At 55.1% G+C, this 27,731-nt stretch overlaps 1 protein-coding gene across 1 annotated transcript; it reads right to left on the minus strand.

Annotated features, from left to right (window-relative positions):
• smarca4a (SWI/SNF related, matrix associated, actin dependent regulator of chromatin, subfamily a, member 4a) lies at positions 1-27,434 on the minus strand. Its single transcript, XM_067232244.1, is given in 36 exon segments — positions 1-106; positions 271-329; positions 332-409; positions 2,533-2,665; positions 2,944-3,045; positions 3,955-4,063; positions 4,585-4,850; positions 5,328-5,546; positions 5,641-5,718; positions 6,337-6,603; positions 6,876-7,039; positions 7,848-8,014; positions 9,297-9,343; positions 9,682-9,768; positions 9,868-9,975; positions 10,579-10,692; positions 11,264-11,506; positions 11,817-11,927; positions 12,909-12,975; positions 13,520-13,683; positions 14,153-14,300; positions 14,554-14,666; positions 14,756-14,810; positions 14,907-15,037; positions 15,597-15,644; positions 15,751-15,918; positions 16,054-16,227; positions 16,320-16,493; positions 18,084-18,210; positions 18,389-18,597; positions 18,599-18,645; positions 22,287-22,382; positions 22,727-23,128; positions 24,586-24,712; positions 24,819-25,123; positions 27,338-27,434. Coding segments are annotated over 35 exon segments (4,908 nt in total). The 5' UTR covers positions 25,092-25,123; positions 27,338-27,434; the 3' UTR covers positions 1-73.
• Positions 27,435-27,731: the final 297 nt, after the last annotated feature.

The raw sequence follows: 27,731 nt of genomic DNA on the forward strand, positions 1-27,731 counted from the left end.
AACTAGGTAAGGGGGGAGGGGGTAGGTAAGGAGGGGTGCAAGTGGAGGTCCAGGGGGTCCGGAGATGGTGTGCTCAGTCCTCTTCACTGCCGCTGGCAGAACGCTCCTACAACACAGAACCTCACTTACTGCTGGGAGAGTGTGTGTGTGTGTGTGGGTGTGTGAGAGAGAGGGTGTGTGGGTGTGTGTGTGGGTGTGTGTGAGAGAGGGTGTGTGAGAGAGAGGGTGTGTGTGTGTGGGTGTGTGAGAGAGAGGGTGTGTGAGCCTCACCTCCTCCTGCTCCTCCTCACTATCGTCGTCGCTGACGACGGGCTTGGCCCTGGAGCCCGCCCCCTGCGGCGCTGGCTCCGCCCCCTCTCCTTCTCCCTCTCCTTCCTGCCCAGCTTGATCTTCACCTTCACCGAGCGAGCTGGAGGACAAGCACAGGAAAACACCGGCGGTTAAAGTGAAGTCCTGAGCCTGAAGTGAAGCCCTGAGCCTGAAGTGAAGCCCTGAGCCTGAAGTGAAGCCCTGAGCCTGAAGTGAAGCCCTGAGCCTGAAGTGAAGTCCTGAGCCTGAAGTGAAGCCCTGAGCCTGAAGTGAAGCCCTGAGCCTGAAGTGAAGCCCTGAGCCTGAAGTGAAGCCCTGAGCCTGAAGTGAAGTCCTGAGCCTGAAGTGAAGCCCTGAGCCTGAAGTGAAGCCCTGAGCCTGAAGTGAAGCCCTGAGCCTGAAGTGAAGCCCTGAGCCTGAAGTGAAGCCCTGAGCCTGAAGTGAAGTCCTGAGCCTGAAGTGAAGTCCTGAGCCTGAAGTGAAGTCCTGAGCCTGAAGTGAAGCCCTGAGCCTGAAGTGAAGTCCTGAGCCTGAAGTGAAGCCCTGAGCCTGAAGTGAAGTCCTGAGCCTGAAGTGAAGCCCTGAGCCTGAAGTGAAGCCCTGAGCCTGAAGTGAAGCCCTGAGCCTGAAGTGAAGCCCTGAGCCTGAAGTGAAGTCCTGAGCCTGAAGTGAAGTCCTGAGCCTGAAGTGAAGCCCTGAGCCTGAAGTGAAGCCCTGAGCCTGAAGTGAAGTCCTGAGCCTGAAGTGAAGCCCTGAGCCTGAAGTGAAGCCCTGAGCCTGAAGTGAAGCCCTGAGCCTGAAGTGAAGTCCTGAGCCTGAAGTGAAGTCCTGAGCCTGAAGTGAAGTCCTGAGCCTGAAGTGAAGCCCTGAGCCTGAAGTGAAGCCCTGAGCCTGAAGTGAAGTCCTGAGCCTGAAGTGAAGTCCTGAGCCTGAAGTGAAGTCCTGAGCCTGAAGTGAAGCCCTGAGCCTGAAGTGAAGTCCTGAGCCTGAAGTGAAGTCCTGAGCCTGAAGTGAAGTCCTGAGCCTGAAGTGAAGCCCTGAGCCTGAAGTGAAGCCCTGAGCCTGAAGTGAAGCCCTGACCCTGAGCCTGAAGTGAAGTCCTGAGCCTGAAGTGAAGTCCTGAGCCTGAAGTGAAGTCCTGAGCCTGAAGTGAAGCCCTGAGCCTGAAGTGAAGTCCTGAGCCTGAAGTGAAGCCCTGAGCCTGAAGTGAAGTCCTGAGCCTGAAGTGAAGCCCTGAGCCTGAAGTGAAGCCCTGAGCCTGAAGTGAAGCCCTGAGCCTGAAGTGAAGCCCTGAGCCTGAAGTGAAGTCCTGAGCCTGAAGTGAAGCCCTGAGCCTGAAGTGAAGCCCTGAGCCTGAAGTGAAGTGCTGAGCCTGAACCTCTTTGGGGGTGGAGAGAAACTGCACAGATAGAATTATCTTCAATGGCACCAAGTATTAGGGTTAACCCTAACCCATTTATTTTCAAGCATTACAGTTGTATGTTAAAATTGTAACTGAAATACGTAAATGTAAATAAATACATAAATCTGCTAGTTTTCTGCACAGGATGACCAGTGGCTAAAAAAAGTTCATGTTCCGCAATAAATGTGCACAAACGTATTTTTAAGTTGCAGACACGATCAGTCCTAGACAAGGGTGTGTCAGCTGTAACGGTTGCTCCTGGCAACGCTGTGGTAAGTTTGAGTGCACGGGCAGCGGCTCTATGACAGGACGAGCAAGCACTTTTTTACCGCTGCTGGCATATAGTAGCTTTCTCGAGCAAAACGTGCAGAAACAAGCACCAGGCTCTCTCAGTTCCTTGCACCAACTGCCAAAAGGCTCGCCGTCTCTACCTTCTATCCACGCCCAGCGCCATTTATTCAGAGTCCTTTATCTATGGGCTGGACATCATCCCAGGCTTCATGAATTTGCGCTCCATGCTTTCACCGACAACGCTAACGTGACGTATGGATCTCATTCACACTGTGTTGCCAGGACCCGCCCTGCTCTGCTTCTGATAGGCTGTAATGTTAGTTATAGCTGCGTTCCTCTCATATGATTGGTAGGTGAAATCAATTGACTCAAATATTAACCGCATGCAAGTTCCCAAATTATTATTCTTATTTTTCCTCACGGCTGCACGCTAGACATCCGGCACAGTGCCGGAATACTTTATGCCCTGAAAACAGATCACTCCTGTGTGTTTGTGCATCTGTGTGTGTGTGTGTGTGTTAACCCCTCACATTCAGATTCTGAGCCTTCGTCCAGCTCCTCCTCCTCCTCCTCGCTGTCCTCCCCCTCGCTGTCCTCCTCCTTCTCCACCTTCTGCCTCACGCTGGTGAACACTGACTGGAGCACGATGGAGTCCTCGTAGATCTGGAGATTAGAGAGGCCGGGGTCAGGGGTCATTAGGGTGGGGTCAGGGGTCATCAGGGTGGGGGGTCAGCGGTCATCAGGGTGGGGTCAGGGGTTATTAGGGTGGGGGGTCAGGGGTCATCAGGGTGGGGAGTAAGGGGTCAGGGTGGGGAGTAAGGGGTCAGGGTGGGGAGTAAGGGGTCAGGGTGGGGAGTAAGGGGTCAGGGTGGGGAGTAAGGGGTCAGGGTGGGGAGTAAGGGGTCAGGTTGGGGAGTAAGGGGTCAGGGTGGAGGTCTCACCAGAGAGCCCTCCAGGTTGAAGGTCTGGGCGTTCTGACAGAGCAGCATCACATCCTTCTCCAGGTCGTTCAGACTGCGGTACTTATGACTGCGGATCCGATCCTGGAGGAGGAGAGAGGGAGGGAGCAGGGAGAGAGAGAGCAGGGAGGGAGGAGAGAGAGAGAAGGGGGAGCAAGGAGGGAGAGAGAGAGAGAGAGCAGGGAGGGAGGGAGAGAGAGAAGGGAGGGAGGGAGGAGAGAGAGAGAAGGGGGAGCAAGGAGGGAGAGAGAGAGAGAAGGGGGAGCAGGGAGGGAGGTAGAGAGAGAGAGCAGGGAGGGAGAGAGAGAGAGAAGGGGGAGCAAGGAGGGAGGTAGAGAGAGAGAGCAGGGAGGGAGAGAGAGAGAGAAGGGGGAGCAAGGAGGGAGAGAGAGAGAGAAGGGGGAGCAGGGAGGGAGGTAGAGAGAGAGAGCAGGGAGGGAGGAGAGAGAGCAGGGAGGGAGGAGAGAGAGAGAAGGGGGAGCAAGGAGGGAGGGAGAGAGAGAGAGCAGGGAGGGAGAGAGAGAGGAGAGACAGAGAGCAGGGAGGGAGGGAGAGAGCAGGGAGGGAGAGAGCAGGGAGGGAGAGAGCAGGGAGGGAGAGAGCAGGGAGGGAGAGAGCAGGGAGGGAGAGAGCAGGGAGAGAGAGAGCAGGGAGGGAGAGAGCAGGGAGGGAGAGAGCAGGGAGGGAGAGAGCAGGGAGGGAGAGAGGAGGGAGGGAGAGAGCAGGGAGGGAGAGAGGAGGGAGGGAGAGAGCAGGGAGGGAGGAGAGAGCAGGGAGGGAGAGAGGAGGGAGAGAGCAGGGAGGGAGAGAGGAGGGAGGGAGAGAGCAGGGAGGGTGGAGAGAGCAGGGAGGGAGAGAGGAGGGAGAGAGCAGGGAGGGAGAGAGCAGGGAGGGAGAGAGGGGGGGTGGGGGGAAGAGAGGGAGGGAGAGCATGGTTAGATCAGAGCAAGTCCTCTCTGCAGGCTGCCTGCTTCCTGCTTCCTGGTTCTCTACCTTGATCTTCCTGAAGTCCACAGGCTTCCTGATGAGCTCATAGTACTCAGGTAGCTCCTTCCTGGAGGGCAGCTGGATAAACACCTCGCTCAGCTGGCGGCCATTACTGCTGTGAGGGGGGGGGGAGTCTCTTAGTGCACTTCAACTACAGCATACTAGTCCTGTAGAGATAGACAGGTCACAGACATACAGACAGACTACCTACAGACAGGTGGAAACAAGACAGCCAGGGTGTGAGAGGAGAGACACATTCAGACACAGGTGGAGAGCGAAAGACAGGTGGAGAGCGACAGACAGGTGGAGAGCGACAGACAGGTGGAGACAGACGGACATACAGGTGGAGACAGACGGACATACAGGTGGAGAGCGACAGACAGGTGGAGACAGACGGACAGACAGGTGGAGAGCGACAGACAGGTGGAGACAGACGGACAGACAGGTGGAGAGCGACAGACAGGTGGAGACAGACGGACAGACAGGTGGAGAGCAACAGACAGGTGGAGAGCGACAGACAGGTGGAGACAGACGGACAGACAGGTGGAGAGCGACAGACAGGTGGAGAGCGACAGACAGGTGGAGAGCGACAGACAGCCAGGGAGTGAGAGGAGACACACATGAACACCCCCTCACCCGTCCTTGTACTTAATAACGGCGTCCACCATCTTCTTCATCTTCTTGGTGAGAGAGGGTGGGTTGGGGGACAGCTTCTCCGCAGGGGGGCGCCCCCTCTTCTTGGTCTTCTTCCCTTCCTCCTCCTTATCTCTGCCCCGCCCCCCGCTGGAGCTGGGCGTGGCCGGCCCCGGGAGGTCGGGGTCGCGGTCCCTTTTCCTCTTCCTGGTGGTCTTCTTGTGGCGTACCTCCTCCTCGATCTCATCCAGGGTGCCCTCCTCAATAGCCTGGGAAAGGAGGGGGGGGTCAGACTATAGACCTGCTTTCACCTCTCTCTTTATCTATTCATCCATCATCCAACCATCTCCCTCCCTCCCCCTGTCTCTCCTTCCATCATCCAACCATCTCGCTCCCTCCCCCTTTCTCTCCTTCCATCATCCAACCATCTCGCTCCCTCCCCCTTTCTCTCCTTCCATCATCCAACCATCTCGCTCCCTCCCCCTTTCTCTCCTTCCATCATCCAACCATCTCGCTCCCTCCCCCTTTCTCTCCTTCCATCATCCAACCATCTCCCTCCCTCCCTCCCTCCCCCTCTCTCCTTCCATCATTCAACAATCTCCCTCCCTCCCCCTCTCTCCTTCCATCATTCAACAATCTCCCTCCCTCCCCCTCTCTCTCCTTCCATCGTCATCTCCCTCCCTCATCATTCCTTCTCCCCCCTCTTCTCTCTCGCCCAGATCCGAGACAGGTCAGGGGTGACTGACCTTGAGCCACTGTTTCTCGGTGAGTGAGTCACTGTAGTCCACCTCCTTCCTCTGACGGGAGCCGCGCCCAAACATCTTCTCCTCCTCCTCCTCGCAGGTGAGCCGCTCCACCTCCGCGTCGTCCTTCATGATCCAGGTGGGCAGCTCCTCGTCCTCCATCAGGCGAGGTCGGCGCTTCACGTTCCGGGCCTCCTCACGGCGCCGGTCCAGGTCCATACGCTGGGGGAACATGACTCACTTAGATACCACGTCTGAACGAACAGGTTCTCCTGTATGAGGGACGGGTTCTCCTGTATGAGGGACGGGTTCTCACCATGAACTGTTCAAACTCCTCCTCGCTCCTGGCGATCATCTGGTTGACTGTCTCATCATCAGGGACCTCATCTTCCTCCTGGGAGAGAGAGAGCAGAGGTGAGACCAGGGGGGAGAGAGGAGAGACAGACAGAGAGTTCAGGGAAATCTGATCTCTCCGGGAGAACACCATGCATGTGTCGGAATGCTGGAGTTACCAGGGAAACTAGGACAGACTAGACACGAGGAACCCTACTGTTCTACGTATGTATGAAAAAGCATGATTCAAAAAAGAGGGAAAAAAACAGAGAGAGACAGACAGAGCATGACAGGGAGACAGATGGAAGTGATGGGGGGGTGTGTGGTGTGTTTTTGGAGGTCTACTCACACCCACCCACGTCCCCCCTGCAGGTGTGTGGTGTGTTTTTGGAGGTCTACTCACACCCACCCACGTCCCCCCTGCAGGTGTGTGGTGTGTTTTTGGAGGTGTACTCACACCCACCCACGTCCCCCCTGCAGGTGTGTGGTGTGTTTTTGGAGGTGTACTCACACCCACCCACGTCCCCCCTGCAGGTGTGTGGTGTGTTTTTGGAGGTGTACTCACACCCACCCACGTCCCCCCTGCAGGTGTGTGGTGTGTTTTTGGAGGTGTACTCACACCCACCCACGTCCCCCCTGCAGGTGTGTGGTGTGTTTTTGGAGGTGTACTCACACCCACCCACGTCCCCCCGGCCCGCCAGCCCCCCTGTGGGCAGGCCTCATCCTGCTCTTCATGCTCCAGGATGGCCTGCAGGAAGGCCCGGCGCTCGTGGCTCGACGACTTCTGGTCGAACATGCCCGCCTGGATGACCTTCTGGTCCACGTTCAGCTTGTACTTGGCCGCCGCCAAGATCTTCTCCTCCACGCTGTTGACCGTGCAAAGCCGCAGCACGCGCACCTCGTTCTGCTGCCCAATCCGGTGGGCCCTGTCCTGGGCCTGGAGGTCCTGGGGGACGAGGAGGAGAGGGTTAGAGATGGAGGGATGGATACCTGGTAAGTGTACCTGGTGTGTGTGTGTGTACCTGGTGTGTGTGTGTGTGTGTACACCTGGTGTGTGTGTGTGTGTGTACCTGGTGTGTGTGTGTACACCTGGTGTGTGTGTGTACACCTGGTGTGTGTGTACCTGGTGTGTGTGTGTACCTGGTGTGTGTGTGTACCTGGTGTGTGTGTGTACACCTGGTGTGTGTGTGTGTACACCTGGTGTGTGTGTGTGTGTACCTGGTGAGGGTTCCAGTCTGAGTCGAAGATGACGACCGTGTCAGCAGACTGCAGGTTGAGGCCCAGCCCTCCCGCACGCGTCGACAGCAGGAACACAAAATACTCTGACGCAGGGTCATTAAACGTCTTCAGCAGCATGCCCCTGTCCTCCGCCTTGGTGGTCCCTGCTCTCACACACACATGCACACGGTCAGGAACCATGGATGTGTTCAACTAGGTGGTCCCTGCTCTCACACACACATGCACACGGTCAGGAACCATGGATGTGTTCAACTAGGTGGTCCCTGCTCTCACACACACATGCACACGGTCAGGAACCATGGATGTGTTCAACTAGGTGGTCCCTGCTCTCACACACACATGCACACGGTCAGGAACCATGGATGTGTTCAACTAGGTGGTCCCTGCTCTCACACACACATGCACACGGTCAGGAACCATGGATGTGTTCGACTAGGTGGTCCCTGCTCTCACACACACATGCACACGGTCAGGAACCATGGATGTGTTCGACTAGGTGGTCCCTGCTCTCACACACACATGCACACGGTCAGGAACCATGGATGTGTTCGACTAGGTGGTCCCTGCTCTCACACACACATGCACACGGTCAGGAACCATGGATGTGTTCAACTAGGTGGTCCCTGCTCTCACACACACATGCACACGGTCAGGAACCATGGATGTGTTCGACTAGGTGGTCCCTGCTCTCACACACACATGCACACGGTCAGGAACCATGGATGTGTTCGACTAGGTGGTCCCTGCTCTCACACACACATGCACACGGTCAGGAACCATGGATGTGTTCGACTAGGTGGTCCCTGCTCTCACACACACATGCACACGGTCAGGAACCATGGATGTGTTCGACTAGGTGGTCCCTGCTCTCACACACACATGCACACGGTCAGGAACCATGGATGTGTTCGACTAGGAAAAGATATCCTTGATATCCCCCCCCCCCCTCACCGTCCAGGCGGAGGTATTTAAAGTTGCGGTAGGCGAAGTAGTCCTCCATGATGGTCATGAGGGTGGTCATCTGACAGAAGAGCAGCACCTTGTGGTTGGTGACCCTCAGCTTGGGTAGAATACGGTCCAGAACCTCAAACTTCCCTGAGGAGCGGTACAGGTCGGGCCTGGAGGCCCACAGAGGATCAGACACAGACGGATAGTAACATACAGCGACAATAACAGACAGTTCACCACATGTTACTGAAGTAACAGACAGTTTACTACATGTTACTACAGTAACATTCAGTAACAGTAACATGTATTAACAGTAACATGTCGTAACATGCAGGGTTTGGGAGTAACAGATTACAAGTAATCTGATTATAAAATAATTGTAACTATAATACGTTGCTATTGGTGCTATTTTCTGCAATTTTCTATAAAATCTTTTTTTACGTAATTGAAAAAGTAAAGGCTGTGGAAGTAAGCCACAGATTATTCAAATAATCTGGTGCATATCTGAGATGTCTCAGTACAATTCTGAAAAGGTTATTAAGATTAGCGAGGATTTCATGCTATTTTCAGAGATGAGCCATTTTCTATCATTCTGTTTGAAACTTAATTGAAAAAGTCTTTATTAGAATAACCTGGTGTATATTTGAGATTTTTGGACACCATTGTGAAAAAGTTAAGATTTGCAAGGATTTAGCTATTTTCAGAGATTAGTGATTTTCTGTCATTTAGTTTGAAACTTAATTGAAAAAGTAAATGCTGTGGAAGTATACCAGACATTGTTAGAATACTCTGCTGTCCGTTTGAGGTTTTATATTAAAGGTCCCATGACATGAAAATTTCACTTTAGGAGGTTATTTAACATTAATATTAGTTCCACTAGCCTGCCTTTAGTCCCCCAGTGGCTAGAAATGTCGATAGGTGTAAACCAAGCCCTGGGTATTCTTCTCCGGCTTTGAGAAAATGAAATCTGAAACGCTCGGTAAGTGACCAGACATTTATACAGTGACGTCACCCCAACATTTTCGAACGCGCTGAGAAAATGTTTTTAGTGCCTAACATGTCGGAAACATGATCGGCAAAATGATTTCGATCTATTTAGGGGTCTGCAGTGTTCCTTTAATAAAAAGCTATGTCAATTGTTTTAGATTATATCTCTGCCATTTAGTGGCCAGTGGCCACAATAAGTGAATAACATAATTGCTTAATTGTTCCCAAACTGCAGTTTTTGGTGGATTTATCAAAATGTGCTTTATGCATTTCTCAAACAATAAATAAAAGTGTGTAAATAATATTGTTCAATATATGTCAACTGCCATTATTGGAGCCTCTATATATTTTTTCCCTTTTGGTATACTACCACTGGTCATCAGTCCACCTAGAGTGTAATGATCTTAACACGTATTAACAGTAACATGTCATAACAGACAGTAACAGACAGTAACAGACACCTACCCACTCACTACTCCTCCTGTGTAGCCCAGGTGCTCAGAGAAGGATTCCTGGAGACAGACACACCAGTTACACAACAACCACAGGCTCTCATACAGGGGTCAATCTGAACATGTGCTATTTAAGGTGGGCTGGGGAGGTGTGCTATTTAAGGTGGGCTGGGGAGGTGTGCTATTTAAGGTGGGCTGGGGAGGTGTGCTATTTAAGGTGGGCTGGGGAGGTGTGCTATTTAAGGTGGGCTGGGGAGGTGTGCTATTTAAGGTGGGCTGGGGAGGTGTGCTATTTAAGGTGGGCTGGGGAGGTGTGCTATTTAAGGTGGGCTGGGGAGGTGTGCTATTTAAGGTGGGCTGGGGAGGTGTGCCATTTAAGGTGGGCTGGGGAGGTGTACCTCTATATGCTGGAACATGTAAGGATGGTTGCAGATCTTCCTCAGCTGCATGATGGTGTTCATCAGAGTCTTGGTTCCACCTTTACCCTGAAACACAACACACATAAAGTTTCAACACACACACACACACACACACACACACACACACAGACAGTAGCATGAAAGCACACGGGTATATCCGCTCACCTTCTTGTCCTTCTCAGAGCCGTCGGTCAGCAGCACCCCCTTGGCCTGCATGTGTCTGTACAGAACCCTCTGCAGAGCTGACATGTCACACTTGATCACATACTCCACCTGCCGCACACACACACACACACACACACACACACACACACACACACACGACAGATCAGGACTGAGACAGAGACATCTATAGAAAGAGAGAGTAGAGGGAGAGAGCGAGCATGTGTGTGTGAGAGAGTAGAGGGAGAGAGCGAGCATGTGTGTGTGAAAGAGAGAGAGTAGAGGGAGAGAGCGAGCATGTGTGTGTGAAAGAGAGAGAGTAGAGGGAGAGAGCGAGCATGTGTGTGTGAGAGAGAGTAGAGGGAGAGAGCGAGCATGTGTGTGTGAAAGAGAGAGTAGAGGGAGAGAGCGAGCATGTGTGTGTGAAAGAGAGAGTAGAGGGAGAGAGCGAGCATGTGTGTGTGAAAGAGAGAGTAGAGGGAGAGAGCGAGCATGTGTGTGTGAAAGAGAGAGTAGAGGGAGAGAGCGAGCATGTGTGTGTGAAAGAGAGAGTAGAGGGAGAGAGCGAGCATGTGTGTGTGAAAGAGAGAGTAGAGGGAGAGAGCGAGCATGTGTGTGTGAAAGAGAGAGTAGAGGGAGAGAGCGAGCATGTGTGTGTGAAAGAGAGAGTAGAGGGAGAGAGCGAGCATGCGTGTGTGAAAGAGAGAGGGATACCTTCTCAGGTAGCTGAGCCTCCACTTCCTTCTTGAGGCGGCGCAGCAGGAAGGGGCGGAGCACCTTGTGGAGACGCCTGATGATCAGGATGGTCTCCTCCTCGTTCAGGTCCACCTGGGGGGATGTCCACATCAGTCTCACCTTCTGCCCGTCCTGATGTGTGTGTGTGTGTGTGTATACACACCTGTGTGTGGGTGAGTCTCACCTACTCCCTGTCATGATGTGTGTGTGTGAGTCTCACCTTCTGCCCGTCCTGATGTGTGTGTGTGTGTATATACACACCTGTGTGTGTGTGAGTCTCACCTACTCCCTGTCATGATGTGTGTGTGTGTCTCACCTTCTGCCCGTCCTGATGTGTGTGTGTGTGTGTGTGTATATACACACCTGTGTGTGTGTGAGTCTCACCTACTCCCTGTCATGATGTGTGTGTGTGTGTCTCACCTTCTGCCCGTCCTGATGTGTGTGTGTGTGTGTGTGTATATACACACCTGTGTGTGTGTGTGTGTCTCACCTTCTGCCCGTCCTGATGTGTGTGTGTGTGTGTGTGTGTATATACACACCTGTGTGTGTGTGTGTGTCTCACCTTCTGCCCGTCCTGATGTGTGTGTGTGTGTGTGTGTATATACACACCTGTGTGTGTGAGTCTCACCTACTCCCTGTCATGATGTGTGTGTGTGTGTCTCACCTTCTCCCCAGTCATGGCGAAGGGGGCGTTGAACCACTGCTCGAAGGTGCTGCAGCTCTTGAAGATGGTGGGCAGCAGGAAGTTGAGCAGCGCCCAGAGCTCGGGCAGCTTGTTCTGCAGCGGGGTGCCCGTCAGCAGCAGGCGGCGCGGGGCCAGGTAGTGTGTGTTCAGCACCACCGTCAGCTTACAGTGGTGGTTCTTCATCCGGTGACCCTCATCCACGATCATGTACTTCCAACGCAGCTGGGGGGAGAGGTTACCATGTCAGGACCTGCATAGTGTGTGTGTGTGTCCTACCTTAGCCAGGACCTGCATAGTGTGTGTGTCCTACCTTAGCCAGGACCTGCATAGTGTGTGTGTGTCCTACCTTAGCCAGGACCTGCATAGTGTGTGTGTGTCCTACCTTAGCCAGGACCTGCATAGTGTGTGTGTGTGTCCTACCTTAGCCAGGACCTGCATAGTGTGTGTGTGTCCTACCTTAGCCAGGACCTGCATAGTGTGTGTGTGTGTCCTACCTTAGCCAGGACCTGCATAGTGTGTGTGTGTGTCCTACCTTAGCCAGGACCTGCTTGTCCTTGATGATGTACTCGTAGGTGGTCAGCAGAACGTTGAACTTGCCGCTGCGCAGGATGGGGACGAACGCACGCCTCGCTTGTGGAGATCCCTGCACACACACACGACAGTGAGACCCCTGTCCCAGGGGCTCCCTCCCTCTGCTAGGATACTCACAGTACATGTCCACTACAGCGACGCGAACCGCTTGCATTCCCACAGTGCACGTCATGGCAGTGTGCAGATTTGGGTTTACGTACTCGCAATATCGATGAAAATACAACTTTTACACACATTAAGCAAAAGTCCGATACGCTGGTTAGATGTAGCATGACGTTATCTACTGTACACACTAGTTCTGGTTGTATTTTAACCAGAGTGAAAGATTAAATGTTACAGTACGCGATCGGACGTGAACGCCACTAATATAGTGTGTAACGCAGTCTCACAATATGGATGAAACAACTTTTACACACATGCAGGAAATCCAATACGCTAGCTATATGTAGCATATTTTTATTAAATTTTATTCAGGGTGAAAGATTAAATGTTACAGTATGCCACCGGGCACTCAGGGTAACCAGTGTACTGGACCACCGACGGGGCTAGCTAGCTAGCACAGTTAGGCTAGCTACATTTTGTTACGAGACAGAATTTAAAAGAACAAAACCCCCACCAGGAGCACCAACAACATCGGCGACCCTGCGCCATGCCCCGAGCCATGCCCCGCGCCATGCCCTGCGCCATGCCCCGCGCCATGCCCCGCGCCATGCCCCATGCTCCGTCCTGAGACGTATCAAACAGGGATGGGTGTGGAGCCACACAGACGATCAGTTTGTCCTCCATCGTGAAACTTTGAAAACTATAAATGTTTACCATGACCAACGGTTTCTACGTTACAAGAAATAACAACAACAACAACAAGCCGATTGGCCATCGCTCACGAAAATCGTTCCTCATTGACAAAGTTGAGAAAATCTCAACTCGAATTGCTACCCACAATGCACCTGTTTCCATTGAAAATGTATGGAAAGCATGTTGTCGCTTGCATCGCGTCGCTAGTGGACACGCACCGTAAGAGAGTCTGACTCACCTTGTAGGACACCTTGACCACCGATGGAGCCCACTTATCAAACTCATACACCCAGTTAGACAGAGTCCTGCACACACACACAGGAGGGAGAAGTTAGTTCCAGACCAAGCCAGCTCAAGCCTTAATATCCCCCCACACAACACTAGAGAGAAGAGGAGAGGAGAGGAGGGAGGAGAGCTGAGAGGAGAGCAGAGAGGAGGAGAGAGGAGGAGGAGAGCTGAGAGGAGAGCAGAGAGGAGGAGAGAGGAGGAGGAGAGCTGAGAGGAGAGCAGAGAGGAGAGAGGAGGAGAGAGGAGGAGGAGAGCTGAGAGGAGAGGAGGAGGAGAGCTGAGAGGAGAGGAGGAGAGAGGAGGAGAGTTGAGAGGAGAGGAGGAGAGCTGAGAGGAGAGGAGGGAGGAGAGGAGGAGGAGAGGAGGGAGGAGAGCTGAGAGGAGAGGAAGAGAGAGGAGGAGAGCTGAGAGGAGAGAGGAGGGAGGAGAAAGGAGGAGGAGAGGTGAGAGGAGAGAGGAGGGAGGAGAGCTAACGTACGAGAGTGGAACGAGGAAGAGAGAGGAGGAGGAAGAGAGAGGAGAGCGTAGAGGAGAGGAGAGCGTAGAGGAGAGCTAACGTACGAGAGTGGAACGATGATGAGGAAAGGCCCGTTGATGCGTTTCATCTCCATCAGGTAGGTGATGAGAGCGATGGTCTGGATGGTCTTGCCCAGACCCATCTCATCAGCCAGGATCCCGTTCAGGTTGTTGTTGTACAGAGACACCAGCCACTCCAAACCCTTGATCTGCGGCAGGACACACTGATGACACACGCACCCTGCCGACACACGCACCCTGCCGACACACGCACCCTGCCGACACACGCACCCTGCCGACACACACGCACCCTGCCGACACACGCACCCTGCCGACACACGCACCCTGCCGACACACACGCACCCTGCCGACACACGCACCCTGCCGACACACACGCACCCTGCCGACACACACGCACCCTGCCGACACACACGCACCCTGCCGACACACGCACCCTGCCGACACACGCACCCTGCCGACACACACGCACCCTGCCGACACACGCACCCTGCCGACACACGCACCCTGCCGACACACGCACCCTGCCGACACACACGCACCCTGCCGACACACACGCACCCTGCCGACACACGCACCCTGCCGACACACGCACCCTGCCGACACACGCACCCTGCCGACACACGCACCCTGCCGACACACACAGCACCCCCCCCGTACCTGGTACTGTTTGAGCTGTCCGTTGATCAGCAGGGTGGACTGCTTGTCCACTCTCTCGGTGACGGCGTGGGCCACGGCGTAGTAGGACTGCAGGCCGCGGGCGAAGGCAGCGCTGCCGTACTCATCATCCACGTCCTGCTTGGCATGTCTGTGGGGGGAACACTGCTTACTGATGCCCACACACAGAGAGAGAGTGAGTATGTGTGTGTGTGTTTGGGGGGTCAGCCCAGGTGGAAAGTGTGTGTGTGTGTGTGGGGGGGGGGGGGGCAGCCCAGGTGGGAGGTGTGTGTGTGTGTGTGGGGGGGGGGGGCAGCCCAGGTGGGAGGTGTGTGTGTGTGTGGGCAGCCCAGGTGGGAGGTGTGTGTGTGTGTGTGTGGAAGATGTGTGTGGGGGACTCGTACTCGATGATGTGGCGAACGTCGAACTCTGACACGTCCTCTGTGTCCGGGTCTGGAATCTTCTTCTTCTCCTCTGGGGGCGTGGCCTTGGACGACTGTGGCTCCTCCTCCTCCTCCTGGGGGGGCAGAGGCAGAGGAGGGTCACACACACGCACTTCTCTCTCTCACACACAGCTCCCCCTGGGGGGGCTCTAGGGGGTCCTACCTCGTCCTCCTCTGAGCCGCTGTCCTCACTGTCTGAGCGGGGCGCCACCTCGTACCTGCACACACACAGACAGACACACACATCAGCATTCAGTAGAACAAGGTCCAGGCTAGAACAAGTGTGTGTGTGTGTGTGTGTGTGTTGGGCCCACCCAGGGTTCATCTCCAGCCAGGCCTCCAGCTGCCCGGCCCTGGGGGCCTCCAGCCCTGTCAGGATCTTGCCACTGTCCATGTGGATCACCTTCACCGGCAGGTCACTCATCTGGCTGCTCTCATCCAGGGGCTGGAGCAGGACACACGGACACACAGGTAAACACACAGGCAGGTAGACAGACACACAGGCAGGACACACAGGTAAACACACAGGCAGGTAGACAGACACACAGGCAGGTAGACAGACACACAGGCAGGTAGACAGACAGACAGGGCAGGACACACACAGGCAGGTAGACAGACAGACACACAGGCAGGTAGACAGACAGGCAGGACACACAGGTAAACACACAGGCAGGTAGACAGACAGACACACAGGCAGGTAGACAGACAGACAGGCAGGACACACGGGTAAACAGACACACAGGTAAACACACAGACAGGTAGACAGACAGACACACAGGCAGGTAGACAGACAGACAGGCAGGACACACGGGTAAACACACAGACAGGGAGACAGACAGACAGGCAGGTAGACAGACAGGCAAGGAGACAAACAGACAGGTAGGTAAACAAACAGGCAGGGAGACAGACAGGTAAACAGACACAGAAAAGGTAGACAGGTAAACAGAGAGACAGACAGGTAGACAGGTAAACAGAGAGACAGACAGGTAGACAGACAGATTCACCTCTCCATCAGGACCCAGTCCAGACCCCCCCTCTGTGTTCTCTGGCTTCTGGAGGAGAGACACAACTTAGATACCCATAACCTTGACCCCTGACCCCATAACCCTGACCCCACGGCCCCTGACCCTGCTCGTGACCCCTGACCCCCACCATCACCTTCTTCTTCTTTTTCTTCTTCTTGTCCTTCAGCGCCTGCACGGCCTTGTGGGCGCGGACCAGCTCCGTGAGGTTGGCCACGTACTCATCGGTCTGCTGCAGCAGGTAGGCCAGACGCTTGTCTTTCTTCTGGTCGATCAGCTTCCTGTAGCCCTCCTCGTCCTCTGCCTGCACACACACACAGCATATGTACAGACAATGCAAATGTGTGTATGAACAGGTGTTTGTGTGTACATGTGTGTGTGCAGGTGTGTGTACAAGTGTGTGTGTGTGCAGGTGTGTGTGTGCAGGTGTGCGTCTCACCATCAGCCTCCTCATCCTCTCCTTCTCAATGCGTTCGTTCTCCTTCTTCTGCTCGCGCTCCGTGTTGGCGTGGTAGGTGGCCACGGCCTTGGTGGCCTTCTGCAGCTTGGCAGCCATAGAGCGGTGGTACTCCTTAAAGTCCTTTGCATGCTGCAGGATGCTGTTCAGGTACTCCTGCGCACACATACACAATTAGAGTTGTACTCATCTGAAAGAAGAAACTAATAACCCTCCTGCTGTATTGTGCAGCTCATAGGAGCCCTCACCTGGTGCTTCTGCCGGCGCTTCCTCTCCTGCTCGATCTTCTGCTGCTTCTCCAGCTTCTCTGTGATGCGGGCCTCCCTCAGGGACTGGCGCTTGCTGCGCTTGTAGGCCTTGGCGTTCAGAGCGGTCTCAAGCGCTGTGTCCCTGCGCATGCACACCACCACCTCCTGACGCAGCTGGAGGAGGACAGGGGGAGAGCGTTAGAGAGAGAGGAGGAGAGGGGTGCTGGGGAAGGAGAGAGGAGGAGAGGGGTGCTGGGGAGGGAGAGAGGAGGAGAGGGGTGCTGGGGAGGGAGAGAGGGGGAGAGGGGTGCTGGGGAAGGAGAGAGGAGGAGAGGGGTGCTGGGGAGGGAGAGAGGAGGAGAGGGGTGCTGGGGAAGGAGAGAGGAGAGGGGTGCTGGGGAAGGAGAGAGGAGGAGAGGGGTGCTGGGGAGGGAGAGAGGAGGAGAGGGGTGCTGGGGAAGGAGAGAGGAGGAGAGGGGTGCTGGGGAGGGAGAGAGGAGGAGAGGGGTGCTGGGGAAGGAGAGAGGAGGAGAGGGGTGCTGGGGAAGGAGAGAGGAGGAGAGGGGTGCTGGGGAGGGAGAGAGGAGGAGAGGGGTGCTGGGGAGGGAGAGAGGAGGAGAGGGGTGCTGGAGAAGGAGAGAGGAGGAGAGGGGTGCTGGGGAGGGAGAGAGGAGGAGACGGGTGCTGGGGAAGGAGAGAGGAGGAGAGGGGTGCTGGGGAAGGAGAGAGGAGGAGAGGGGTGCTGGGGAGGGAGAGAGGAGGAGAGGGGTGCTGGGGAAGGAGAGAGGAGGAGAGGGGTGCTGGGGAGGGAGAGAGGAGGAGAGGGGTGCTGGGGAAGGAGAGAGGAGGAGAGGGGTGCTGGGGAAGGAGAGAGGAGGAGAGGGGTGCTGGGGAGGGAGAGAGGAGGAGAGGGGTGCTGGTGAAGGAGAGAGGAGGAGAGGGGTGCTGGGGAAGGAGAGAGGAGGAGAGGGGTGCTGGGGAAGGAGAGAGGAGGAGAGGGGTGCTGGGGAAGGAGAGAGGAGGAGAGGGGTGCTGGGGAGGGAGAGAGGAGGAGAGGGGTGCTGGGGAAGGAGAGAGGAGGAGAGGGGTGCTGGGGAAGGAGAGAGGAGGAGAGGGGTGCTGGGGAAGGAGAGGAGGAGAGGGGTGCTGGGGAGGGAGAGAGGGGGAGAGGGGTGCTGGGGAAGGAGAGAGGAGGAGAGGGGTGCTGGGGAAGGAGAGAGGAGGAGAGGGGTGCTGGGGAAGGAGAGAGGAGGAGAGGGGTGCTGGGGAGGGAGAGAGGAGGAGAGGGGTGCTGGGGAAGGAGAGAGGAGGAGAGGGGTGCTGGGGAAGGAGAGAGGAGGAGAGGGGTGCTGGGGAAGGAGAGAGGAGGAGAGGGGTGCTGGGGAGGGAGAGAGGAGGAGAGGGGTGCTGGGGAAGGAGAGAGGAGGAGAGGGGTGCTGGGGAAGGAGAGAGGAGGAGAGGGGTGCTGGGGAGGGAGAGAGGAGGAGAGGGGTGCTGGGGAAGGAGAGAGGAGGAGAGGGGTGCTGGGGAAGGAGAGAGGAGAGGGGTGCTGGGGAAGGAGAGAGGAGGAGAGGGGTGCTGGGGAGGGAGAGAGGAGGAGAGGGGTGCTGGGGAGGGAGAGAGGAGGAGAGGGGTGCTGGGGAGGGAGAGAGGAGGAGAGGGGTGCTGGGGAGGGAGAGAGGAGGAGAGGGGTGCTGGGGAAGGAGAGAGGAGGAGAGGGGTGCTGGGGAGGGAGAGAGGAGGAGAGGGGTGCTGGGGAGGTACCTGTCTCTGGAAGGTGAGGAGGCGGAGGGCCTTCAGCTCGATGTTGGCCTTGGTCCTCAGGTCTCCGGCCAGAGAGCCAGGAAGCTGCTCCAACTCCTGGATACGGTGGGCGATACGAGCTTGGAGCCTGCGCACACACACACACACCAACATCAGTCCTGCATGAACCGTTGGTGCAAATGGAACCCATCTGATCTAGTTGTGGTCCTGGTCCAGACTGGTCTCACCTGAACTCTCTCTCCTGGCTTCACCTGAACTCTCTCTCCTGGTCTCACCTGAACTCTCATGGTTTCTCCGGGTCTCACCTGAACTCTCTCTCCTGTAGGATCTCCACAGGGTCCAGTCCTCTGGGCTTTTGGATGGGTGTGATCCTGTTCTGCTTCTGGTGCAGCACCATGGGGGGGGGCTGGGCAGGCTGGCCGGGGGACTGGGTCTGGGGGGGCATGACGGGGGAGGCGGCCGGGGGCACGGAGGGGGGGGCGGGGGAGGGGCGGCCGGTGGGCTGGGGGGGGGGGCAGCTTCTGGGGGGCGCTGGATGGAGCAGCGGCGTTCACCATGGGGCCTGGAATACAGAGGGGTCACAGGTCACTATGCTGCAACACAGAGGGGTCACAGGTCACTATGCTGCAACACAGAGGGGTCAAAGGTCACTATGCTGCAACACAGAGGGGTCACAGGTCACTATGCTGCAACACAGAGGGGTCACAGGTGACTATGCTGCAACACAGAGGGGTCAAAGGTCACTATGCTGCAACACAGAGGGGTCACAGGTCACTATGCTGCAACACAGAGGGGTCACAGGTCACTATGCTGCTGGGGGAGGGGGGTCTGTGTGTAGGGAGAGGGGGGGTCTGTGTGTTCAATCATGATGGCGCCGATGATGGCTGCCTCGGTCGTTAGGTGCGCTCTTTTTTGTCTTGTTGTTGTCTGTTAATTCAGTGTTCTGCCAAGATTTCCGGGGTTCTCTAACTATAGAAGTACTTCTAAACATCAGGACTACAACTCCTGTGGATTTATTTCCCACTTTTCTGCTTCCAGCGGCGGAATTAGTGGGAATTATAGTCCAAACCACCCTCGGTTTTGTCCTAGCAGCGAAGCGGCGTAGGAGAGTTAAACGAGCCGGTGCTCTGGTGCGACTCCGTCGGCGTGGGGCACGCACAGCGTTACCGGGGATATTTCTCTCCAACGTGCGTTCACTGAGCAACAAACTGGATGAACTTCAGCTACTGGTGTGGAAAAACAGAGACTTTCATTCATCTTCCGTTTTGTGCTTTACGGAGACATGGCTGAGTGAACTGATCCCAGACTCTGCGCTACAGCTAGCAGGTTTCAAACTGCTGAGAGCGGATCGTAACCCTGTGCTCTCTGGCAAAACGAAAGGCGGTGGTATTTGTTTTTACATTAACAGTGGCTGGTGTGAAGATGTGACAGTGATTCTGCAGCACTGTTCTCCTGATCTGGAATCATTTTTTATTAACTGTAGATCTTTTTACTCGCCACGAGAGTTTGCATCATTCATTCTGGTTGGCGTCTACATGCCTCCGCAGGCTAGAGTCAACGAGGCTCAACGTGTGCTCGCCAGCCAGATACTGAGTGTGGAGCATGAAAATCCGGATTCCTTGGTTATTGTGCTAGGCGACTTTAACAAAGGCAATCTCACTCAAGAACTCCCAAAATATAGACAATTCATCAAATGCCCTACCAGAGAAGGAAACACCCTGGATCACTGCTACTCTACAATCAGCAAAGCATACCATGCGGTCCCCCGAGCAGCACTGGGTCACTCTGACCACGCCATGGTCCACCTGATTCCTGCATACAGGCAGAAGCTAAAGCGCTGTAAGCCTGCTGTGAGGACATCAAAACAGTGGACCAGTGAAGCTATGGAGGATCTGCGGGCGTGCTTGGACTGCACTGACTGGGACATGTTCACGACTGCTACCAATAGTCTGGATGAGCTCACAGAGGCTGTGACATCATACATCAGCTTCTGTGAGGACTGCTGTATACCAACACGCACCAGGGTAAGCTACAACAACGACAAACCCTGGTTTACAGCTAAACTCAGAAGGTTGAGGTCAGAGAAAGAGGCCGCGTTTAGGAGTGGGGACAAAGACAGTTTCAAGGAGTCGAAGAACAGGTTTAGCAAGGCGGTGAGGGAGGCTAAACGACTGTACTCAGAGAGGCTAAAACACCAATTCTCTGCAAACGACTCTGCTTCTGTCTGGAGAGGGCTCAGGCAAATTACCAACTACAAGCCCAGAGCCCCCCACTCCACTAACGACTCCCGCCTGGCCAACGACCTGAATGAGTTCTACTGCAGATTTGAAAGACAATTGGACAGTCTTGAACTACCCCTTCCCACCCAGGAGGCCTCCCACCTCCCCCCCTCTACAGTGACGACTCTCTCCATTCAGGAGGGTGAAGTTAACAGACTTTTCAAGAGGCAGAACCCCCGCAAAGCAGCTGGGCCGGACTCTGTCTCTCCAGCCACCCTCAAGCACTGCGCTGACCAGCTGTCTCCGGTGTTTACCCACATCTTTAACACCTCCCTTGAGACATGCCATGTGCCAGCCTGTCTCAAGTCCTCCACCATCATCCCTGTGCCCAAAAAGCCAAGGCCAACAGGACATAATGACTACAGACCCGTCGCCCTGACCTCTGTGGTAATGAAGTCTTTCGAGTGCCTGGTGCTGGCACACCTTAAATCCATCACAGACCCTCTACTGGACCCCCTGCAGTTTGCCTACAGAGCCAACAGGTCTGTGGACGATGCAGTTAACATGGCCCTCCACTTCACCCTACAGCACCTGGACTCCCCAGCATCCTATGCCAGGATCCTGTTTGTGGACTTCAGCTCTGCCTTCAACACCATCATCCCCGCCCTGCTTCAGGACAAGCTCTCCCAGCTGAACGTGCCTGATTCCACCTGCAGGTGGATCACAGACTTCCTGTCTGACAGGAAGCGGTGCGTTAAGCTGGGAACACAAGTCTCTGACTCCCGGTCCATCAGCACCGGATCACCTCAGGGCTGCGTCCTTTCTCCTCTGCTCTTCTCCCTGTACACCAACAGTTGCACCTCCAGTCATCCGTCCGTCAAACTCCTGAAGTTTGCGGACGACACCACCCTTATTGGGCTGATCTCTGGTGGAGACGAGTCTGATTATAGGTGGGAAGCGGCCAACCTGGTGACCTGGTGCAGCCAGAACAACTTAGAGCTCAATGCTCTTAAGACAGTGGAGATGGTTGTGGACTTCAGGAGGAACACAGCCCCACTCACCCCCATCACCCTGTGTGACTCCCCAGTCAACACTGTGGAGTCCTTCCGCTTCCTGGGCACTATCCTCTCCCAGGACCTCAAGTGGGAACTGAACATCAGCTCCCTCATCAAGAAAGCACAACAGAGGATGTACTTCCTTCGGCAGCTGAAGAAGTTCAACCTGCCAAAGACAATGATGGTGCACTTCTACTCAGCCATCATTGAGTCCATCCTCACCTCCTCCATCACCGTCTGGTACGCTGCTGCCACTGCCAAGGACAAGAGCAGACTGCAGCGTATCATCCGTACTGCTGAGAAGGTGATTGGCTGCAATCTGCCTACCCTCGAGGACCTGCACACCTCGAGGACCCTGAGGCGAGCGAGGAAGATTGTGGCCGACTCCTCCCACCCTGGACACTCCCTGTTTCAGTCACTCCCCTCCGGCAGAAGGCTGCGGTCTATCAGGACCAATACCTCACGCCACAAAAACAGTTTCTTCCCTTCCGCTGTTGGCCTCTTCAACAAGGCCAAGGGACCACACTGACTCAAATGACGTATTGCTTAAAACACTCTGCTTTTGCACTGCACCACAACATGGTATCTTGTACATTTGTATTTTTTGTAATATTTGTATTTTTATATTGTAATTTACGGCAACTTATATTTATCCCACTTAGTACTGCTAGTTTATGTACCCTTAGTATAGTTAGTCCACATATTTAAATTTTAGGTATATGTTTATTGTATGCACCTTCCTGCCAAAGCAAATTCCTTGTCTGTGCAAACTTTCATGGCGAATAAATCCCTTTCTGATTCTGATTCTAGGGAGAGGGGGGGTCTGTGTGTAGGGAGAGGGGGGGTCTGTGTAAATTTGATTTACTGTCAGCTCAGAACATAACCACCATCCTAGCCCAGAGGTCAGAAGTCAGGGGGCGAGACCTCACCTTCAGGCCAAGGTTTGGGGGGGCCGTTGGTGGGGGGGCCCTGCATGCTGGGGGGTCCGGAGGGGCCAGGGGGGGGCATGGTCGGTCCTCCCATACCTGCAGAGCACGGCAACATCAGCCTCGGTAACAGGGTTTCCATGGCAACACAGCCATGGATACCAGCAGTGACCACCAGGGGTCTCAAACCCTCTCTCTTCCTGCTCATCTTGTTGTTACATTATATACACACACACACATACATTAAATACACACACACACACATGTACAGTACATGAATATCTCTACATACATATAAAAGCTATAAAGAGATGTATATTGTATCAGTATTTATATATCAATATCTATCTGTATCAATATACATACATACATACATCTCCCCATCTATCTATATGTGTGCTTGACGGACATCTCCTCCATCCAATGGGTTAGTGGCAGCTTACCGTGTGGTCTGTTATAGTTTGCCTGAGCAGGCCCGGGCCCCGCCCCTGGCCCCGCCCCCGGTCCGGCAGCCATGTTGGGTAGGGGCGGCTGCTGCATGCCAGGCATGGGCCTCTTCCCCTGCACAGCCATCTGCAAGTGGTCTGGGAGGGGCTGGCCACGCGCCAGCATCTTGTAGGCCATGATCTGAGCCCGGAGCTGGTGCAGCTGGTTCTGGTTGAAGGGAGCAGGACCCCCAGCCCCAGCACCGGGGCCTGGGGCTCCCCCGCGGCCAGGGGCCCCTAGTGCCTGGGGGTCCCCACTGCCCTCCATCGGGCCGGACGGCATCATGGGGCCGGGGGGAGGGCCGTTGGCCGGGACAGGGCTTGGGGCGTGGTCCGAGCCCCCCAGAGGGGAAGGGTATCCTGGGGAGGAGGGGGAGGCAGGTTAGCTGGTTTATAAAATCAAAACATAGTGATGGAACTAATGAAAAAGCCTCTACACTGAGTACATACCAACCCCCCCCTCGATCTATCCTGGGAGTGCTGGTCTAGGGGGCTGGTAGGGGGGCTAGGGGGCTGGTAGAGGGGCTAGGGGGCTGGTAGAGGGGCTAGGGGGCTGGTAGGGGGGCTAGGGGGCTGGTAGGGGGGCTAGGGGGCTGGTAGAGGGGCTAGGGGGCTGGTAGAGGGGCTAGGGGGCTGGTAGAGGGGCTAGGGGGCTGGTAGAGGGGCTAGGGGGCTGGTAGAGGGGCTAGGGGGCTGGTAGGGGGGCTAGGGGGCTGGTAGGGGGGCTAGGGGGCTGGTAGGGGGGCTAGGGGGCTGGTAGAGGGGCTAGGGGGCTGGTAGGGGGGCTAGGGGGCTGGTAGAGGGGCTAGGGGGCTGGTAGGGGGGCTAGGGGGCTGGTAGAGGGGCTAGGGGGCTGGTAGGGGGGCTAGGGGGCTGGTAGAGGGGCTAGGGGGCTGGTAGGGGGGCTAGGGGGCTGGTAGAGGGGCTGGTAGAGGGGCTAGGGGGCTGGTAGGGGGGCTAGGGGGCTGGTAGGGGGGCTAGGGGGCTGGTAGGGGGGCTAGGGGGCTGGTAGGGGGGCTAGGGGGGCTGGTAGGGGGGCTAGGGGGCTGGTAGAGGGGCTAGGGGGCTGGTAGGGGGGCTAGGGGGCTGGTAGGGGGGCTAGGGGGCTGGTAGAGGGGCTAGGGGGCTGGTAGGGGGGCTAGGGGGCTGGTAGGGGGGCTAGGGGGCTGGTAGGGGGGCTAGGGGGCTGGTAGAGGGGCTAGGGGGCTGGTAGGGGGGCTAGGGGGCTGGTAGAGGGGCTAGGGGGCTGGTAGGGGGGCTAGGGGGCTGGTAGAGGGGCTAGGGGGCTGGTAGGGGGGCTAGGGGGCTGGTAGAGGGGCTGGTAGAGGGGCTAGGGGGCTGGTAGGGGGGCTAGGGGGCTGGTAGGGGGGCTAGGGGGCTGGTAGAGGGGCTAGGGGGCTGGTAGGGGGGCTAGGGGGCTGGTAGAGGGGCTAGGGGGCTGGTAGGGGGGCTAGGGGGCTGGTAGGGGGGCTAGGGGGCTGGTAGAGGGGCTGGTAGAGGGGCTAGGGGGCTGGTAGGGGGGCTAGGGGGCTGGTAGAGGGGCTAGGGGGCTGGTAGGGGGGCTAGGGGGCTGGTAGAGGGGCTAGGGGGCTGGTAGGGGGGCTAGGGGGCTGGTAGAGGGGCTAGGGGGCTGGTAGGGGGGCTAGGGGGCTGGTAGAGGGGCTAGGGGGCTGGTAGGGGGGCTAGGGGGCTGGTAGAGGGGCTAGGGGGCTGGTAGAGGGGCTAGGGGGCTGGTAGGGGGGCTAGGGGGCTGGTAGGGGAGGCTTACCCTGGGAGTGCTGGTCCAGGGGGCTAGGGGGCTGGTAGGGGAGGCTTACCCTGGGAGTGCTGGTCCAGGGGGCTGGGAGGGGGTCCCATGCCGCTGTGCCCCCCTGGTCTCATACCCTTCATCTGGGCGTAGCGAGGGTCATCAGGCACCGCCTCCTTATGCATGCCCTCCATAGGCTGCACACACCACACACACACACATGTGATTAACAATACAGTCGACTTGTACAAGATTGAAATGTTGACTCATTTAGCACAGAGACACATCCACCAAACATCTTACTTTGTGCATCTGGTGCATGTTCTCCTGGGGGTACCCCCCGGGCCCCTGGGGGGGGTGAGCCTGCCCAGGGCCAGGGGGGCCAGGGCTGGGGCCCATCATGGTGTGCGTGGAGCCAGGCGATGGGCCCGGGCCGGGGCTGGGGCCCATCATGGTGTGGCCGGAGCCAGGTGAGGGGCCGGGGCTGGGGCCCATCATGGCCCCGGGAGAGGGGCCTGGGCCTGGGGAGGGCCCCGGACGAGGGGTTCCTCCCATAGGGGGGTCCGGGGTGGACATGTCTCAGGGTCTGGAGTCAGCCGCTGGTCAGTCTGAGGAGACAGGAGAGAGAGGTGAGACAGGAGAGGTGAGACAAGAGAGAGGTTAGAAAGGAGAGAGAGACATGAGACAGGAGAGGTGAGACAAGAGAGAGGTTAGAAAGGAGAGAGAGAGGTGAGACAGGAGAGAAAGGTGAGACAGGAGAGAGAGACATGAGAGAGGTGAGACAGGAGAGACAGAGGTGAGACAGGAGAGAGGTGAGACAGGAGAGAGAGGTGAGACAGGAGAGAGAGGAGAGACAGGAGAGAGGTGAGACAGGAGAGAGAGAGGTGAGACAGGAGAGACAGGAGAGTTTAGACAGGAGAGAGAGGTGAGACAGGAGAGAGGTGAGACAGGAGAGAGATAGGAGACAGGAGGGGAGGTGAGAGAGAGAGGGGAGGTGAGAGAGGACAGGAGACAGAGAGAGGGGTGAGACAGGAGAGAAGAGAGAGAGGGGAGGTGAGACAGGAGAGGAGAGGGGAGTGAAACAGAGAGGGGCTGCCCTCCCTTGTAAACAGTCGGTAAAGGGCCCAGAGACCGGCCAGACAGGGGACTACTTCCACAGGTACACTTGCACTTATAGCGGTTCATGTTGTTTAATTGAACTTGTTTAACTACATGCTCTTATGGTTCTTCCCTTTGGCACTTACTTTGGTTGCTCACAATGTGTGCTTCATGTTTTGGCTACTCGCAATGTTTTTGTGGCTATCTTGTTATGATCAGTGACCTATGCACTTTGTAAAGCTCTCTCTTGGAAGTCGCTTTGGATAAAAGCGTCTGCTAAATGAATAAATGTAAATGTACTTCAGTGCTATAATACAACACAATTTGTCTGCTGTTTATTATTATTTATTACTGTTTGTATGTCTCTTTGAATAAGAGTCTGATCACTAAATAAATTGTAACGCATCATGTTGTGTATGCTTACTTAATGCAAGTTGATTTGGACAAAGGAATCTGATCAACAGTATGTGCATGTAGGCATCTTCATCCATTCTGATGTAACTACTCCACACAAAGCTTGCCAACGTATTCACCCAGCCAATGACTTTTGGGTAAATTATGTCAAATATGATACATTTGTTGATATGTGCATTTGGACGGGTGTGTCTGTGTGTGCCGTGTTCCGCTGGTCCGGTCGTAGTGTGTTGAGTGACCGGCATGTTATCAGACTATTATCCAGCTTTGTGCTCTCCGACGTCTCCCCGTTACCGGCAGGTTTCTTTAATAAACACAATCCTTACCTATTGGTCTTTATCTAACGAAACACCAGATGGTTTCAATAGATATAAGATTCGAAAAGGTTTTTCTGATGCAATACAAGAGAGTTGGCTTAATTCAAAAAACATTAGCAAGAATGAGTTGAGAATTGTATACTGTAGTAGAGGGTCATTTCTCCAAACAAACAAGCATTAAGTTAGACCGGCTAATTAAACAACATATGTTGGCAAAACGTAGCATACATTTCTTAAAGATTAACATGCAATTTGCAATCAATTTAGACAATCTGTGAGGGCAAAACAAAAAAAATAAGCTCATAAATTCACTGTTGCTAGCTAGCTAGACAATCCAGCTAAACAAACTTGATTGAAAACAAAACATTATCAGTTAGAGCTAGCTAGTCGCTAGCTAGTTAGCTTAGCAGCTAACCAGATATGTTTACTGTAGCGAGGAAGTTAGGCGGGTTCGTTTAGCCTTGTTGGTTTGTTTGAAGTAAAAATAGCTTTTATTTATTTGACTTCTTTAAATCACGACCAAACGTATGAATGTATAGCGTTACCTGGCTGAATACGTTTAAATTTAAGACCTTATCACAAAGAGTTCACAAGCTAGTGCTGCATTGCTAATGGTTAGCAGGCTATCTAGTCTGCTACTAGCGACCATGCCGTTCACCGTTTCAGTACGGTGGAAAAACCGGTTCTTTCACCCGTTTGGGATACAGCAGAATAAAAAAAAAGTATCATTGAGTCTCGATATGATTGATCCAGTGCGCCTCCCGTACCCCGGTCTCCGTCCCGCTCTACATACCTCCCTAAAACTTCACTAAATTCATTCATTTGCTCTGCTGTCAGCGCCGCTGAAATACGGGCAGAGATCTCGGTCATGTCTACCAATTTCTTCCAATTTAAACGTACAATAACACATTTATTTGATTTCTAAAATGCAATTCCAAGAATAATATGTTCTTAAAATGACTGCGTAAAAGAAATAAAAGGCCGGTGACTTACAGGCAGGGAATTTTATCGGTGTAGTCTCTCTGGTGTGTCCCTTCGATATCCTTCAAGGTAGAAACAAAGACCGACCGAGCCAGATCGCTTTTTTCCCTTCCCCTCACCCTCCTCTCCGCTGGTTTCGCTCGGAACGGAACGGAACGGCCTTCTCTACAGTCTCGAGCGCCCCCTCGACAAGCTCATTGCCCCGTGAAGAGCGCGCATGCGTAGAGACGGCCTGGTTGCAGGCAGGAATGCGGGCCCGGTGCGCGCGTGGGGGATGGGTGTTAACGCAGAACACCGAACACAGAGAAATAAGGTGATGTTCAGGATCCGGGTCGTGCTTGCAAACGTATTTTATTTGACGGTTAAAACCACTACTGTCCGATCTCAGAAACAGACTCAACACCGT

This window comes from Osmerus mordax, chromosome 3, assembly GCF_038355195.1.
Source record: "Osmerus mordax isolate fOsmMor3 chromosome 3, fOsmMor3.pri, whole genome shotgun sequence".
NCBI lineage: Eukaryota > Metazoa > Chordata > Actinopteri > Osmeriformes > Osmeridae > Osmerus > Osmerus mordax.